General features: G+C 55.0%; 4 protein-coding genes across 4 annotated transcripts; 2 read left to right on the forward strand and 2 right to left on the reverse strand.

Moving 5' to 3' along the window:
* Positions 1-510: 510 nt before the first annotated feature.
* SODALDRAFT_363745 (hypothetical protein) lies at positions 511-4097 on the forward strand (the record flags this gene model as incomplete). Its single annotated transcript, XM_028614589.1, has 7 exons — positions 511-583; positions 1574-1645; positions 1695-1812; positions 1938-2139; positions 2216-2816; positions 2915-4021; positions 4060-4097. 7 exons carry the CDS (start codon positions 511-513, stop codon positions 4095-4097), a joined length of 2211 nt encoding a protein of 736 aa, XP_028462866.1.
* A 187-nt stretch (positions 4098-4284) lies between these two features.
* On the reverse strand, positions 4285-5027 carry SODALDRAFT_394970 (hypothetical protein; the record flags this gene model as incomplete). Its single annotated transcript, XM_028615281.1, has 1 exon — positions 4285-5027. The coding sequence occupies one exon, from the start codon at positions 5025-5027 to the stop codon at positions 4326-4328; it is 702 nt and encodes a 233-aa protein (XP_028462867.1). The 3' UTR covers positions 4285-4325.
* A 1128-nt stretch (positions 5028-6155) lies between these two features.
* Positions 6156-13313, forward strand: SODALDRAFT_284490 (ketoacyl-synt-domain-containing protein; the record flags this gene model as incomplete). Its single annotated transcript, XM_028608468.1, has 5 exons — positions 6156-6350; positions 6422-7198; positions 7290-8310; positions 8452-13041; positions 13138-13313. 5 exons carry the CDS (start codon positions 6156-6158, stop codon positions 13311-13313), a joined length of 6759 nt encoding a protein of 2252 aa, XP_028462868.1.
* Positions 13314-14188: 875 nt separating this feature from the next.
* On the reverse strand, positions 14189-14479 carry SODALDRAFT_249159 (cytochrome b5; the record flags this gene model as incomplete). The annotated part of the gene is made up of 2 exons (XM_028607408.1): positions 14189-14340; positions 14416-14479. Coding segments are annotated over 2 exons (216 nt in total), but the record flags the coding sequence as incomplete, so codon positions are not given.
* Between the last annotated feature and the right edge of the window lie 569 nt (positions 14480-15048).

A 15048-nucleotide genomic window follows, 5' to 3' on the forward strand; every position in this document is an offset into this window, starting at 1 on the left:
TTTTTTTTAAACAATCTGGTTCCTTAGCTACTACAGGTTGTCTTTACCCCTTGGCTTTCGGGGGGTTTTCCTTTGAGTATTCGCTCCTATAAGTTTTATTTTGGTTGCCTCCGGAGGACACACGTTATCTTTACAAAGGTATTCTATGGTTGTCCCTTTCTTCGCTCTCCTATTCCTTCCCGTTTCCTTCTCCGATCGCCCTTTAGGATTCTAGTTACGTATCACCCTGTATTGCCTCTATAGCAGCCAAACATTCCCGCGAATAGACGCATCTTGGCCAGTGCCTTGGCCACATCAGTATATATTCCCTACACCGTACCTTCAGGTCCCGACGCTGGCTATTAGTGTATAAAAACAGCAAAACATCAGAGGCGGGGTAATTCGAGGGGTGGTAGTCGACTAAGCCATTTCAGCATTTTCCCTTTGCGGTTTAGTCTTTACCGGTAAGCGAGATCGGCCCACTTAAATAACCCGTACTTACACGTACTAGCTCGGATCTCGGCTCCTCTCATGGCCTTGTGGGGCCATGCGATGCGGGACGAGGACATGGATATGGAATTGGGAGAGGTCCCCACACCAGAAGGTACCCACTCCCGCTACCTACACGTGTACTATACAAGTACATCACCATGTCCTTCGTACCACTCCGCCACGTTTACGTGGCCGTCCTACCACTTTTACTTTTCCCCTGCGCGAACGGTACGACGTATGTGGAACAGTGGTACATGTAAAAGAATCGTTCGACGATTCTTCTCGACGCGGGACGGGCTTGTGGCGTTACCCACTATTCCATCGGTAGATCTAAGAATTACTCGATACGATTGGTCCGAACCCCACCAATGGTCAACCTTCACCTTCACGAAAGGGAGGATATCAACCCGAACCTGCATCTAGGGGACTAAGGTATTACGCACAAATACCTGCAGTAGGTCATAACAACAGCCGACGGCGGAAGAACGCTATGCCGTGTGTACGGAGTAGGTACCCGTGCCACGCCCCACTTATATTGGTTCGTTGGAACTCACCAGCCGATAAGCTGGTGCTGGACAGTTATATCGCCAGGACAGTTATATCGCCACTTTTACAACTAAGCTTAATAGCACTTTATAGCTACGTATTAATACTTATCTAATATATAGACCTTATTAACTAATATTTTCTCCTTTATTTTGTACTCTTTATCTATATTTATATTAATTATAGAAGTAGATATTCTATAAAATGGAATTTAGGGTTCAGAATATATTTCTTAAAAACCGGTATATAAATTCTATTCACGATAAAGGGCTAAAAAGAGATACCTATTAGAGTCTATATAGCTAAATAGGTTACCTATTTTAGCCTATACAATTAAAGTATACGTAATTAGGTAACCTATTCAGGCCTATAGGCTCTAATAGGTATCCCTTTTTAGCCCTTTATCTTAAGTGGGCTCTATTAGGTCACCCATTAGAGCCTATGGGTGCTATTGGGTAGACCCATTTACGCCTAGATCTATAAGTGGATACTAGCCCATTCCGCCCCAATGGGTTTTGGCGTACTCTACCCCGAGTGAGAGTCCCCCGACCACAAGCTAAACCAATCCTGCCGTCTCCTGAGCTGTACGGGCAGCACACACCGAGCGATGCAACATTTAACTGGACTGGTACAGGTACTCCATAGCCCGGTTACCTTGCTCCTCAGCCATACACTAGCCCTGTCACCCTACAACTTTGGACCAAAGTATCAGTCCGGCCCCGTTCCATTCCGGGACGTGTATCATCAGATACATATAGCTTCTGGAATCGCTGCCTGTCGTTTCTGGGCGTCTCTGTAGGTTAGTTAAAATACTCCCTTCAATGCCTGCAGCCTCGAGAGTAAAGAAGGGGGTTTGCAATAGTTGTACTCTCTTTTGGTTCATTCTTCGAAAATTAAGGAGAAGGAAAACCAAATCACAGACGGAACAAACTTCATGACATATGCCAGGTCTATAGCGTTTCCCTCGTCTTTAAAGCTCCAACTGTTGTCATGTTCGGCACCTTGACCATCCACCCCAAGGCACCATTGGCCTTTGTCGAGAATCCTAACATTGCCTCGGTTCTCAGTCGAAATCGCCGAGACAAGCCGCATGTTTCTTGCGAGCTGTGCAGAGCCCGAAAGGTGAGTCCACTGTTGTGGAGTATTCGCCTCGATCCTCGAACATGTTCATGGGCAAACGTGTTCATTCGTTATACAGACCCGCTGCAGTGGAGAGGCTTCTGGCTGTGATAAATGCGTCGCAATGTCTGCCGAGTGTCGTTATCCTCCTCGCGATCAAAATGCGCATCGTACGAAGCGACGACATGCTTCTATGAATGATGAAGCCGCCGAGAACACGCATGCAATTACCGTTACCACCAACAAGACCAACCAGGACGGCAACACACGTGCAACCAACAGTGTCAACAGCCACAATACCAACAACACCAACCAAGATGTCCAGCGAGACTTGAGCGAAGCAGAACAGCCGATGGTGCAGCGCAGTCGGATAGAACCCTTACAACCTGTCCCATGTGCCTCCCCAACGGGCGGCATGGACGTCACCGGCCTGAACAACGCCGATGTGGAGCCCAACGCCGACCAACAAGATATCGAACAGTGGTTATTCTCCAACGTGCCCAGCCACCCAAGCCTTCTCCCTGACGGCGCCGCGGGGACGGGGATGGAAGACTGGGCGGATATGGCGTCGATTCTTGACCCAGCCATGTCTGCGCATCCAGACCCCTTTGGCGATGATGCCGAAACCTTGTACGATCTTCAACCCGATCACACATTAGACGATTCGAAATACCCTTGTGGTAAGTTGCAGAATCCGAATTGAAGCTTTCATGTTCCTATTCTTTCCGGTTATACGAGTGACAATGGGTTTTATGAATTGTGAGCTCACAATCACAAGAAGCAGCTTTGGAAGACGGTGACCGCCATCATCTCCCATTGAGACGACGTGCCGTGTCGCCCTTTTCCGTACTACCCATCAAGCACTCACCTAGTGACACTTTTGTTCAAAGACAACAAACCCATCAGCAACAGCAGCAACAGAGGCAACAGCAACCGCAACACCCGTGCCACCAACATGCGAGTCTCGATTCACAGGGATTTACCTCTGTCGGCAACCACGGAGGCTGGTCTTCCATCTCGCAGATAAATTTCAGTAGAAAGCGACGCGCTGCTACTGCAGACAGTCGGGGCAGGCCCCTTACCAGTAGCGGGAATGCCAGTGCCAGCGCCAGCGCCAGACCGTCAGCCACCCGCCGAAGGACCCGAGGACCGGAATCATCCACCTGCACAATGTCCCATGCCCAAGGAGGAGGAGGAGGAGGAGGAGGAGGCGAAGTCACTTCTTCCACCACCGCTACCCTCTCAGCCACCAATACCCCTAACACCACTACCAACAGCACCACCATCACCACCCACACCGGCAGCACCGCCACCTCGTGTCCCTGCCTCCACCACACCATCCTCCTCCTCGAAGAGCTGGGGGCTAAATACGCCGCTGATCAACCTGCCACGCTGGACATCATGCTGAGCTTCCTCCGGAGCGCCCTCTCCCACTGCACCGCGGCGCTGGACTGCAGCCGGTGTCAGGAGCAAGGGGAGACGAACATCCTCGTGGCGGTGGTGTGCCAGTACATGTGCGTCCTGTACGAGCGCGTGGTCCGCGCATGCGTCGGGATGCTGGAGACGACCATCGCAAGTCCATGTCGGGAAGAACAGGGCGCCGCCAGCAACCCCCCCGGCTCGGCGGCCAAGGCGTCGTCGTTCCCTTTATCACATGCATCCTCCTTATGGTCATCTGGACGACCCCTGACCGCCGGCCCGGACGACTGCGAGTCGGTCGGGACGTCGAATGGCCGGTCCAGCGATTCTACGGAGGATATGTGGTTTTCGACGTACCGAATCGAGAGTAACTGCGAGCGCATGCATGTCCTTACTACCCTCGTCACGGTTCAGTCTACCGAATTTGCGCGGTTACTGGGCCGGGTGAGGATGCGGGTTGGAGGGAGTCGGTCGAGTCATTGTCGCATGATGATCTTAAGTGAGGCAGAAAAGAGGACCAATCGTATGCGGCGCATGCTTAAGAGGAGTTTAGATAGGGCCGTAAATAAGCAAGCCTGACGATATATAAAATATACAGCAGCGTTAGACTGTCATGGACGTGTTTTGATGATCGTAATGTAAATATCAGGTGCTACTGAGCAGTGTAACGTTTAGGGGTCAGTTTTGTTTGGCTGAATATGCGGTGTCTCTTGCACTCGTACTCTTCTACTCTTCTACTCTTCTATCGATAACGGCATCATTGCCTTCCTTTACAGTCTCGCGCGACTGATGGCCCACTCCATCGCCCGAACGGCGGCCTTCACATCGGCCTCCTTCTGCGGCGGCTGATGCCCACCAACGTGCTCCAGCGTCTTCGTGTACTTCTCATCACACAAACCCCTCGCCGTCTCGGCCATGTTCCTCATAAACTCGGCGTCCTTCTTTCCAGAGACGTGAACAGTCGGGATGCGTATCTTCGTCTCTGTAGCCGACGGGAGCATCAACCTCGGCGCCACCGACAGGTACCCTCCCTGTTGGTAAACGGCCACGTCATAGTTGGGCAAAAGCGAGCCACTCTTCTGCGCAGGAAATACAGTGCGGTGCAGCAAATCGCAGAAAAGGGTTCTCTGCGTGCTTCCCAGGGTTCCTTCCCCGTCTCCGTCGGAGCCGTCGAGGGCATCGTCGAGGGGGCAGATGCGCTGCAGGAGACAGTTTCCGTAGTCCGGGTCGGCGGAGCACGGCATGACGGAGGAGAAGCAGAGGGCAAATTTGAAAGGCGACGGTTCGTTCCGGCTCTCGCAGAGGTGGAGATATGATAGTGCGAGGGCTGCGCCTTGGCTAAATCCCAGAACGCCGTCAAAGGGGCCGGCTTCGTCGATGATTTCTTCCAGGTGGTCTATCGCCCCTCGCATGTTCTCGGGGTCATAGCCTTTCGTGTGGGAATAATACGGACCGTCGCGGAAGAGAGCCATTCCTGTTGTTTTTGTTCATTGTTAACTTGTGATGTCAACAAATAAAGGGGGAAATGTCCTACCCGGGCCTCTCTCCGATGGTACAGGACCATCGACAAAGAGAAATTGGTAGCTTGGATCAACTGCTCCCAAGAATGGACGAAACTGATTCTCGCAAAAGCTGCCTGAGCTTCCGACTCCGTGAAGGCAGAGGATTCTCATGATGCCGAGACTAGGACTTTCTTTCTGGTGGCTCTGTTCGTATATAGGGTAACAGGTTGCTCAATGTCTGTGAACATGAAGTCTATTGCAACTTGTTATCCTGCCGGTTCTCTTGGATTTCTATCTGTCTGGTGGTCTATCTTTCTGACGAGTCTCGCTTGACTTGCTCCCCAGGTCAAAGTCGTTCTCGGGTCATACTAATCAGGGGGGGCATTCAACATCCATGATCCATGATCCAGGCCCCAGTCGGGATGGGTCACATCTGTCATCGTGTAGACCTATTTTGGGGCCGGGAACATGAACAAATCAATGAGTACATGTATTCAATCCGGAGCAGGCTTCATTCAGTCATCCATGCAAGGGATTGCTCTATTTGATCCTTGTTCTATTGATCCCTTGTTCTAGCTTCGGTGGAATGTGTGCTTTCGTGGTTCCCCTTGGCCCAACTTCCTCTTTTGGATATTTCCGAAGATCCTGACTGGCGCTTGGCAGCTGGCGGTGTTCCGATTCGCGTTAGTCCTGGATTCTCAGTGCATGTGGAGAGTTGAGGTGGAGAGGACCAGGGTTCTTCAACGGGAATCGACATGCCTGGAATGTTCCGAGCCGCCCTCTTTTTGAGCTCGGGCTCTTTGACGGGTTGATTCAGCGTACATCGCAAGACGGATGTTGATACTGCATGTGGTTATGGTTCAGGGCTATGAGACTCGCCTGTTACTCTCAAGCTTTCAAGGTGAGAAACTGTAGCCTGTTCCAACTTCTTATGAGGACATCAAGTAGTCGAGACTGAGAGCGTAAGAAGTTGCATTAATACAAGGCAATTCTCTTACTGAAATCCTAAAGGTGGTTAATGTTGGCATTTACTGACCACTAAAACATTATCCCTCACTATTCCTCTCAATTTTCTCTATACATACATTTCAAATCAGTATGACAATCGATTACATAGATGACCAAGAGCCTATCGCCATTATTGGCATGGCATGTCGTCTTCCCGGGGATACTTCGTCGCTGGGGGATCTATGGGATATGATCAGCCATGCCAGGACAGGCCACGGCAAGGTTCCTGCTGACCGGTGGGATGCTGATATCTTGCATCATCCAGATCCTGACCGAAAAGGAGGAGTATGTTCTTGTTGTCTTACTTAGCCCCTTAGTATATCGCAGAAAGCTTCCGCTCACACAAAGCCAAACAGATCAGTGTCAAGCACGGCTACTTCCTCCAACAAGACATCGGCCACTTTGATGCCCCCTTCTTTTCCACCACAGCCAAGGAGGCGGCCGCCATGGACCCCATGAAGCGTCTTCTTCTCGAAGTCAGTTACGAAAGTATCGAAAACGCCGGCATTCCCGTCGAGAAACTGATGAACAGCCCAACGGGATGCTACGTCGGCTGCATGACCAACGACTACGAGATGCTCTCGCTCCGGGACATGTACGATATCGGCCACACTGCCGCATCAGCCACCAGCGAAGCCATGACCGCAAACCGCGTGTCATGGTTCTACGGGCTTAAAGGTCCCAGCTTGACGCTCGACACGGCTTGTTCGTCGAGCTTGTACGCTTTGCATCTTGCCTGCCAGTCTCTCAGGTTAGGCGAGACCAACATGTCCCTAGTGGCCGGTGTCAACCTCCTCCTCTTCCCCAATACCATGCATCAGTTGTCGGCTATGCACATGTTGAGTCCGGAGGGCATTTCGCATACGTTTGATGATCGCGCCAATGGCTATGGTAGGGGTGAGGGGATCGCCTGTGTTGTCGTCAAGCGGCTCTCGGATGCCCTGCGTGACGGGGATACTATCCGAGCCGTCGTCAGAGGCACCGGTGCCAATGCCGATGGAAAGACCCCCAGCATCACACAGCCTAGCAGCCAGGCACAGGCAGAGCTCATCACGAGCACTTACAAAACCGCCGGGCTGGACCTGACCGAGACACAGTATTTCGAGTGCCATGGTACAGGCACTCCTGTCGGTGTAAGTGGGCTGGGAAGCACAGCATTAGGAACATGGTGTTTATCTCCACTCCCTCTGATGCACCGAGAACTGACGGACAAATTCCCTCCAGGACCCCATCGAGTTGGAAGCTCTAGCCTCGACATTTGGCGCCGCCAGGGCTGCAGCCGGCCTAGGCCCCTTATACATCGGCAGCATCAAACCCAACGTCGGCCACACCGAAGGCTGTTCCGGGCTAGCCGGCATCTTCAAGGCCGTCGCTTGTCTGGAAAGCGGCAAGCTGGCGCCAACGTACGGAGTCGAGACCATCAACCCCAAACTCAAGCTCGCCGACTGGAACCTAACCCTACCCCGCGAGACAACGCGGTGGCCGACGCGGGGACAGCGCCGCGTGAGCGTCAACTCGTTCGGCTTCGGAGGCGCCAACGCCCACGCCATCCTCGACGACGCGCACCATTACCTCGCCAGCCGGGGTCTCGTCGGGCACCACAGCACCACGACCCCCGAAGACGACGACGGGGACGACTCCGAGTCCGGTATCAGCGCCGGGCCCGCCACGCCCATCTCTGAGACGGAGCTGTCCACGAAACGTCTGTTCGTCTTCAGCTCCAAGGACCAGGCTGGTCTGCAACGGCTGGCGAAATCGTACGGCGAGGCCCTTTCCAAGGCTCGCGTGGATGGTGAGGAGTACAAATACCTCGTCAACCTCGCCTACACACTGTCAGAGAGGCGCTCGCATTTCGATTTTCGCGGGTTCTGCGTCGCGCCCTCTCTCAAGGCGCTTACGTCCCAGCTAGCCAAGGGTCTTGTCAAGACGAAGCGCTCCCCTCGTCAGAAGACCAACCTCGTGTTTGTGTTTACCGGACAGGGAGCTCAGTGGCCTGCTATGGGCGTTGAGTTGTTGCGAAACCCGCAGTTTGGGGAGAGTGTGCAGAAGTCGCAGGTCTATCTGGAGGATCTCGGTTGCAGGTGGAATGTTGTTGAGGAGCTTCGAAAGACGGACGACTCCCGCATCAACCTCCCTGAATTTAGCCAGACGCTTTGCACGGTGGTTCAGGTTGCGCTCGTGGAGCTGTTGAGATGCTGGGGAGTTCATCCGAGGGCGACGGTAGGGCATTCGAGTGGCGAAATTGGTACGAGCCCTTTACCCCTTTACCCCTTTACCCCTTTTACCCCTTTTTTTTTTTACCCCTTTTCCCTTGGCCACCCCTTTTTCTTCTCTTTTTTGTTACATCTTATATCTTACACTAAAACCGAGACTAACAATACTGCAGCCGCTGCTTATGCTGCCTCCTACATCACCCACGCCGACGCCATCAAGATCGCCTACGTACGAGGCCTCCGGTCCGCAGCAGTCACCAAGAATGGCGCCATGCTGGCAGCAGGCGTATCTCGAGAAGAAGCGCAAAAGTACCTCGCCGAGGTGCCGCCCTCGTCAGCCGTGGTGGCGTGCATCAACAGTCCATCCAGCATAACCCTCTCAGGCGACGTCGAATCCATCGACAAGCTCGAAAAGCTCATCTCGGGCGACGCCAAGTTCGCGCGCAAGCTGAAGGTCAAGACGGCCTACCACTCGCCGCACATGGAGACGGTCGCGCAGAGTTACCTCGAGAAGATGGGCCACATCGCCACTGTCTCGGGCGAAGGAGATGGAACCCCCGGCGGCACGGAGCGAACGTTCATGTATTCGTCGCTCACGGGTGGACTGGTGTCCCCTGACGACCTGAGCGCGCAGTATTGGGTCTCCAACATGTGCGCCCCCGTCGAGTTCTCCACGGCCGTGACGAGCCTGCTCGCCCACGACCACGCATCAGGGGGGAAGCAGAAGAGAAAGTCACACGTCGCCTGGGACGGGTTCGTCGAGATTGGTCCTCATGCTGCGCTCAAGGGACCCGTTCAGCAGATTATGACCGCCAGCGGAAACAAGACGGCCAAGGAAGCCGCTTACATGTCCATGCTCTCTCGTGGCGAGGACGCCACGGAGTCGAGTCTCGCCGTGGCTGGGAAGCTCTGGGCGATGGGTCATGCCGTTGACTTGTACAACGTTAACGGACACGGCCGTCTCTCTCCCAGCCTGCCCCTGAAGCCGCTGTCTGATCTTCCCCCTTATCCGTGGAACCATGCGAGGAGGTTCTGGCACGAGGCCTACTCGACCAGGTCGAACCGGTTCCCTTCGGCGCCGCGGACCGATTTGCTCGGTGTGCCTGTTGACATGCAAAACAGATTCGAACCAAAGTGGAGGAACCATCTGCGCATTTCGGAGAACCCCTGGATCGAAGATCACCAGATCACGGGGACCACGCTCTACCCTGCGGCGGGCATGTTGATCATGGCTCTTGAAGGTGCCATGCAACTGCGTGACACGGGCAGGAAGCTGCAGGGGCTCAGGTTTCGAGACGTCAGCTTCGAACGTGGTCTCGTCGTCCCGGCGGACGAGGACGGGGCGGTTGAAACCTCACTCAGCCTGTTGCCAGACAGGGATGTGGTGGGACAATACGGGTTCACCATTTTCTCCACGACCAACTCGACTTCCTGGACGAGGCACTGCCGCGGCACAGCGACGCTCGAGTATGCTCCCCCGGGCAAAGGGGAAGTCGAGGACCCGGCGACGAGAGATCTGCAATGGGCCAAGCACACCGCCATCTACAACCAGCTCATCGGAGACGCATCGGGCGAGGACGTGGACGTCGACGCGTTCTACAACCACCTCCAGACCATCGGCATGGAATACGGCCCCCTCTTCCGCAACGTCGTCTCCCTCAGGGCGTTGCCCTCGATGAAATCATCCCACGGCATCGTCGCGATCCCGGACACCAGGTCAGCCATGCCCGAGAACTTCGAGTACCCGCACATCATGCACCCTGCCGCCATGGATGCCATCTTCCACCTCCTCCTGGCCGCTTTCAACGACGGTCGACCGGTCGACGAGGCGGCCGTGCCGTATAGCATTGGCGACATGTTTGTTGCGGTGGACCAGCCTCACGGCGCGGGTGGCAGGTTCCAGGGATATGGCCAGTTGACGTATAAGAGCGACGACGGCCATGAAATTGCCGGTAACTTGATCGTGTCGGACGAGACGTGGTCGGGGCCCAAGTTGACGGTGAAGGACTTTGCGCTGCGTCAGGTCACGTCGGCGCATGCTTCCAAGACTACTACGGACGCCAGGGATATGAAGAAGTGTGCCCGCGTTGACTGGTCCCGCGAGTTCCCCTTAATCGAGAGTCTCAAGGACATGGCAGACGTCCTGGCCAACTTGGACGCTGAAGAAGTCAAGGTTCCTTCTGAAGTCTTCCTCCTCGTCCCCTCGGTCGAGTCTCGCGCAACATCAGCCCTGGTATCAACTCTGACAGAAACTCTCGCCTCCTTGAACATTACAACGAGTGAAAAGAACCTCACCACCATTGACCAGGAGAATTTGATCGGGACATACATCGTCTCGCTATTAGAAGTCTCCTCTCCTCTCATCTACTCCTGGTCCGCCGCCGAATTCGCATCCTTCAAGAACATCGTCTCCAAGGCAGACCACCTCTTCTGGGTCACCAGGGGCGGTCTCCTAGAGAACTGGGCCGGCGGCGCTGACTTCGCCCCAGCCCAGGGCCTGCTCCGAGTCCTCCGAAACGAGTACACGCTGACCAGACTGCCGCATCTGGACCTCTCGGCCCCGTTCGACCTCGCCAGCCCGTTGAATGCCGAGCTGATCGCCAAGGTATGGCTCGCGTCGCTGGGGCCGGACGCTGAGATGGAATTCGCCGAGTCGGCGGGCAGGATTCATGTCCCGCGCGCGGTGGACGAGCCTGGATTCGATGCGGAGCTGCGTCTTGCAAGCGGTGATCCGAAACCCGTCGAGACGAGGCTTGGGGACTTGTCAAACAAGCCCCTGAAACTGGCCGTCGACCCGGTCTCCCTGAAATGCCGGGGTGATGAGGACGTTGCCATGAGGGACGCGGCGCTTGGTTCTGAGCATGTCGAGATTGAGGTCGAGCTTGTAGGACTCGCGTCTCGCAGCTGCTGGGCCAGGGATGCCGTCGGCGTGGTTTCGCGCTGTGGCGATCAGGTCCGTCTCCTCTCAGTCGGACAGCGTGTCGCCGTCATCCATAGCGAAGCCAACAAGACGAAGATGCGCCTACATCAAAGCCAGGCCGTACCGATTCCGGTGGGCTTGTCTCCCCTGGACGCCTCGAGCCTGTCTTTCCCTTTTGTCAGCGCGCTGTATGCCCTCCGCGAAACGGCCTCCCTGCGTCGCGGACAGAGCGTGCTCGTCAACAGCGCCGCCAGTGATCTGGGCCAGGCTGCCGTCCAGGTCGCCGGGATGATTGGTGCCAGAGTATTCGCCCTGGTCGCCAGCAGGACTGAAAAGGAGATTCTCACTACCAAGTACGGTCTGTCGACGTCACAGATCTTCGATTCCAACTTGGAGACTTTCATCGCCGCTATCGATGAAGCCACCGAGGGTCGCGGTGTAGATGTCATCTTCAACCCTCGCGTTAACGCTGCCACTGCCACAAGCGCACGTATCATGGGGGACTTTGGTTACTTCCTCGACTTGAGTAGCGAGGGTGAAGCGTCGTCTGGCCCGGCCGTTTGTCTGCCGGCGTCTAAGCGCAATGCTACCCTCGCGCGTGTCGACATGGACCGGGTCATCGAGCATCAGCCTAAGGTTGCCACTACGCTTCTTCACCAGACGTTCCAGGATCTTGCCCGCCGTCAGTTGATCACCCCTCCTGCTCCCATTACCACCTATTCTGTACAGGATCTTCACAAGGCGGTCGAGACGCTAAAGACCCCCGAAACCGTCTCCGGCAGGGTCGTCGTGTCGTTGGATGAAGATGCTACCATCCTGGCCATGCCACCGCCTGCACAGCCTCTCGTCCTCGAGGAGGATGCCACGTACGTCCTCGCCGGTGGTTTGGGCGCTCTCGGCCTCGATATCGCCAACATGATGGTAAAGCACGGCGCCAAGCACCTCGTCTTCCTTTCAAGATCCGGCGGCAGCAAGAACGAGAAGGACCTGGAAGGCTTCCGCGCCCGTGGCTGCCAAGCCGAGGCCTTCCCGTGCGACGTAACCGACGCATGTAGCGTCGCCACCGTCTTCCAAGCCCTCAAGTCCCGAGGCCGCACCATCAAGGGCATAGTCCAGTGTGCCATGGTCCTGGAGGACACCATCTTCGACAACATGACCCACGAGAAATGGACGCGCGCCTTCCTCCCCAAGACGCGCGGATCCCGCAACCTCCTCGCCCAGCTCTGGCCCGGCGACGACCCTTTCTTCCTCCTCCTCTCCTCCATCACCGGCATCATCGGCAACACCGCCCAGGCAAACTACGCATCCGGCAACACCTTCGAGGACGCCCTGGCCAGCCACGCCCGCGCCCACCTCGGCATCCGCGCCACCAGCATCGACGTCGGCCTCGTTTCCGACTCGTCCCACTTCACCGCCGCAGGTGAGTTCGGGGACCTCGACCACTATCTCCACCGCTACCAGCACGGGTGGACGGGCCTTCAGACGAACCTGGACGAGTTGCGCGTGGCCCTCACGGCCGTGATGCGCGGTGCGACGGCCGACGGGGGCCGCATCCCTGGCCAGTTTGTCCTGGGGCTGGGTGACAAGCTTGTCCGGAAGCGCGGCGGGACCGGATTTGAGCGCGACCGGAAGTTTGACCTGCGTGTCGTCCAGGTTGTTGTCAATGAGGGGGCTCGGGGGGGCGGCGTTAAGGAGGAGTCGGTGGGTGAGAAGCTTGCTGCTGCTGCGACGCTGGCGGAGGCGGCTGCGGCGGTTGAGGCGAGCTTGAAGACGCAGATTGCCGGTTCTATTGGCGTCGGTGTTGATGAAGTGGATGTGCAGCGGCCCCTGCCGGATTTTGGAGGTAAGTCATGTCGGTTGTCGTTCGTTGATGTTGCCCCAGCGTTCCTCGTTGTTACCGTCAACTGGCTTTGTGATACTGATACTGACTCGGGTGTAGTGGATTCTCTCAACGCAGTCGAGATCCGGAACAGGGTATTAAAGGAAATGCAGAGCGAGATTTCCGTCTTTGAGTTGCTGAGTGCCACGCCCGTGACGGATTTGGCCGTCAAGATTGCCTCGAGAAGTGGTTTGGTCAGTTCGGAGGCTCGTCAGGATGTGCAGGGAGGAGGATGAAAATCATCATGTTCATGGAACCTGTTTCGATGATTGGTTTTCTAAATTTCTTTTTTCTTTCTTGTTCGTCGAGGCCGCGTTTCTCTTAGCACAAGGTAGTCGTTATGATATAAATTTGATGTCTGTATTCACAACTATACGGTCTGGAAGTTGAACTGTTAAGAACACGTGCATCCATTGCTGCTATCTCCGGAGATATCTATGTAGAAACTTCTCTTGAAATTCTTCTTAGCTCTTCTATGAGATTGGAAGGAAGTTGGCTCATTCCTATCGATGTACCCCCTGACCGCGTCTTGAATCGTCCATCTCTAGATATCAGTGATCACACTTCCCGGAAGACAACACCCCCCAGCTGCACGTTTACCCAGAGGCAAACACTCTTAGAACACCAAGAATGCAAGCTACCCATGAGCAGCCGACATGCAGATAGCACAGTTCAATCTTGAACTTTTGACCATGAATACTATCTAAGTAAGATGGACCGGCCGTGGGATGAGAGCCGGATAGGCAAAAGGCTCCTTCGTATGCTGCAAAGTCTTGTTGAACTGCACCGACAAGTATCCCAGACCGACAGCAGCAAGCGATGATGCGAGCAGAGCTCCCCCCCAGAACGCCACGGTCACATCCAGACTATCAGGTGCTCTCAAGCGGCCCACCAGCCCCCCTATTGCAGGCAGATGCAGATATTTGGCAAAAGCCCCGCCCACGATAGATAGCAAAACAAGCCAAACCACATGTTTGGGGACGTCTTTCAAGCCGAGGCTCCCGGTAGTGGCCTTTGCTGTCGGGGCGCCAAGAATCGCACGAGTGAATGACCCTTTTCCAGCTATTCCTTCGCCTCTGGGAGAGTCGGAGTGGACATGGACGTAACCCTCCAAGTCCCCGACGTAATACCGCTCCAGAGTGACCTTGGCGCTGTCGCTGTGTCCGGCATAGTCATATGTCTCGGTGCCATCTATGCCGGCGCATTCCAGAAGCACATCGATGCCGCCGGGATGGTCGGTTACGAAGTCCGACAATTGATAGACTGGATTGCGTGCATGTGGTGAGTTCAGCACAATGCACTGTGTAAGATAGAAAGGGAAAGGAAAAAGAATCGCACCCTTTCCTTGAACGGCAACCCAAAGGTCTTCTTTGGTGTTGTGCTCGGTGAGCTCGGTGAAGGTCACGATACGACGAGATGCGGGCATGGTGTTTAGATTTTGCAATACCGGGAGATGTATGTTTCTCTTAAAAAAAAGGTATCACTTGGCACAGAAAGAATAAAAAGACCATTCAACGCTCAACGCCGGATCCATTTTGCGAAATACACCCGAGATATGTCCCCCATACCACTTCTACGAGCCAGGTTCCAAGTGAACACATGCACCTCTAGGCAAGTCTCTTCGGAACTTCTAATTCAGAACCATCATTATCAACATTGGATAGGAAAGGTTTACTCCGTATAAACCTCACAGACCCCAGCCCGGCCCACAAATATCCACTGTTCTCCCACTCTGGCTCCTCGGCGGGCCTGGGATGACGGGGCTCCCCATTACGGCGCGGACCGGGACCGAATCGGGAGCCCGTCGGGACGGACGAAAAGGGTAAATGCCAAGAAGAGCACCATCCCGAACAAGCGCTTATTCTCTATTAATTCCCCCTTTTCTTTCCCGGCTGATCGGCGAATCTTGACTTTAGACGAGTCCGCCTGGCTGTCATGCAAATATTATTCTTTTCTTGACGGGGCACTGGG

Source organism: Sodiomyces alkalinus (genome assembly GCF_003711515.1).
Source record: "Sodiomyces alkalinus F11 unplaced genomic scaffold SODALscaffold_12, whole genome shotgun sequence".
Classification (NCBI taxonomy): domain Eukaryota; kingdom Fungi; phylum Ascomycota; class Sordariomycetes; order Glomerellales; family Plectosphaerellaceae; genus Sodiomyces; species Sodiomyces alkalinus.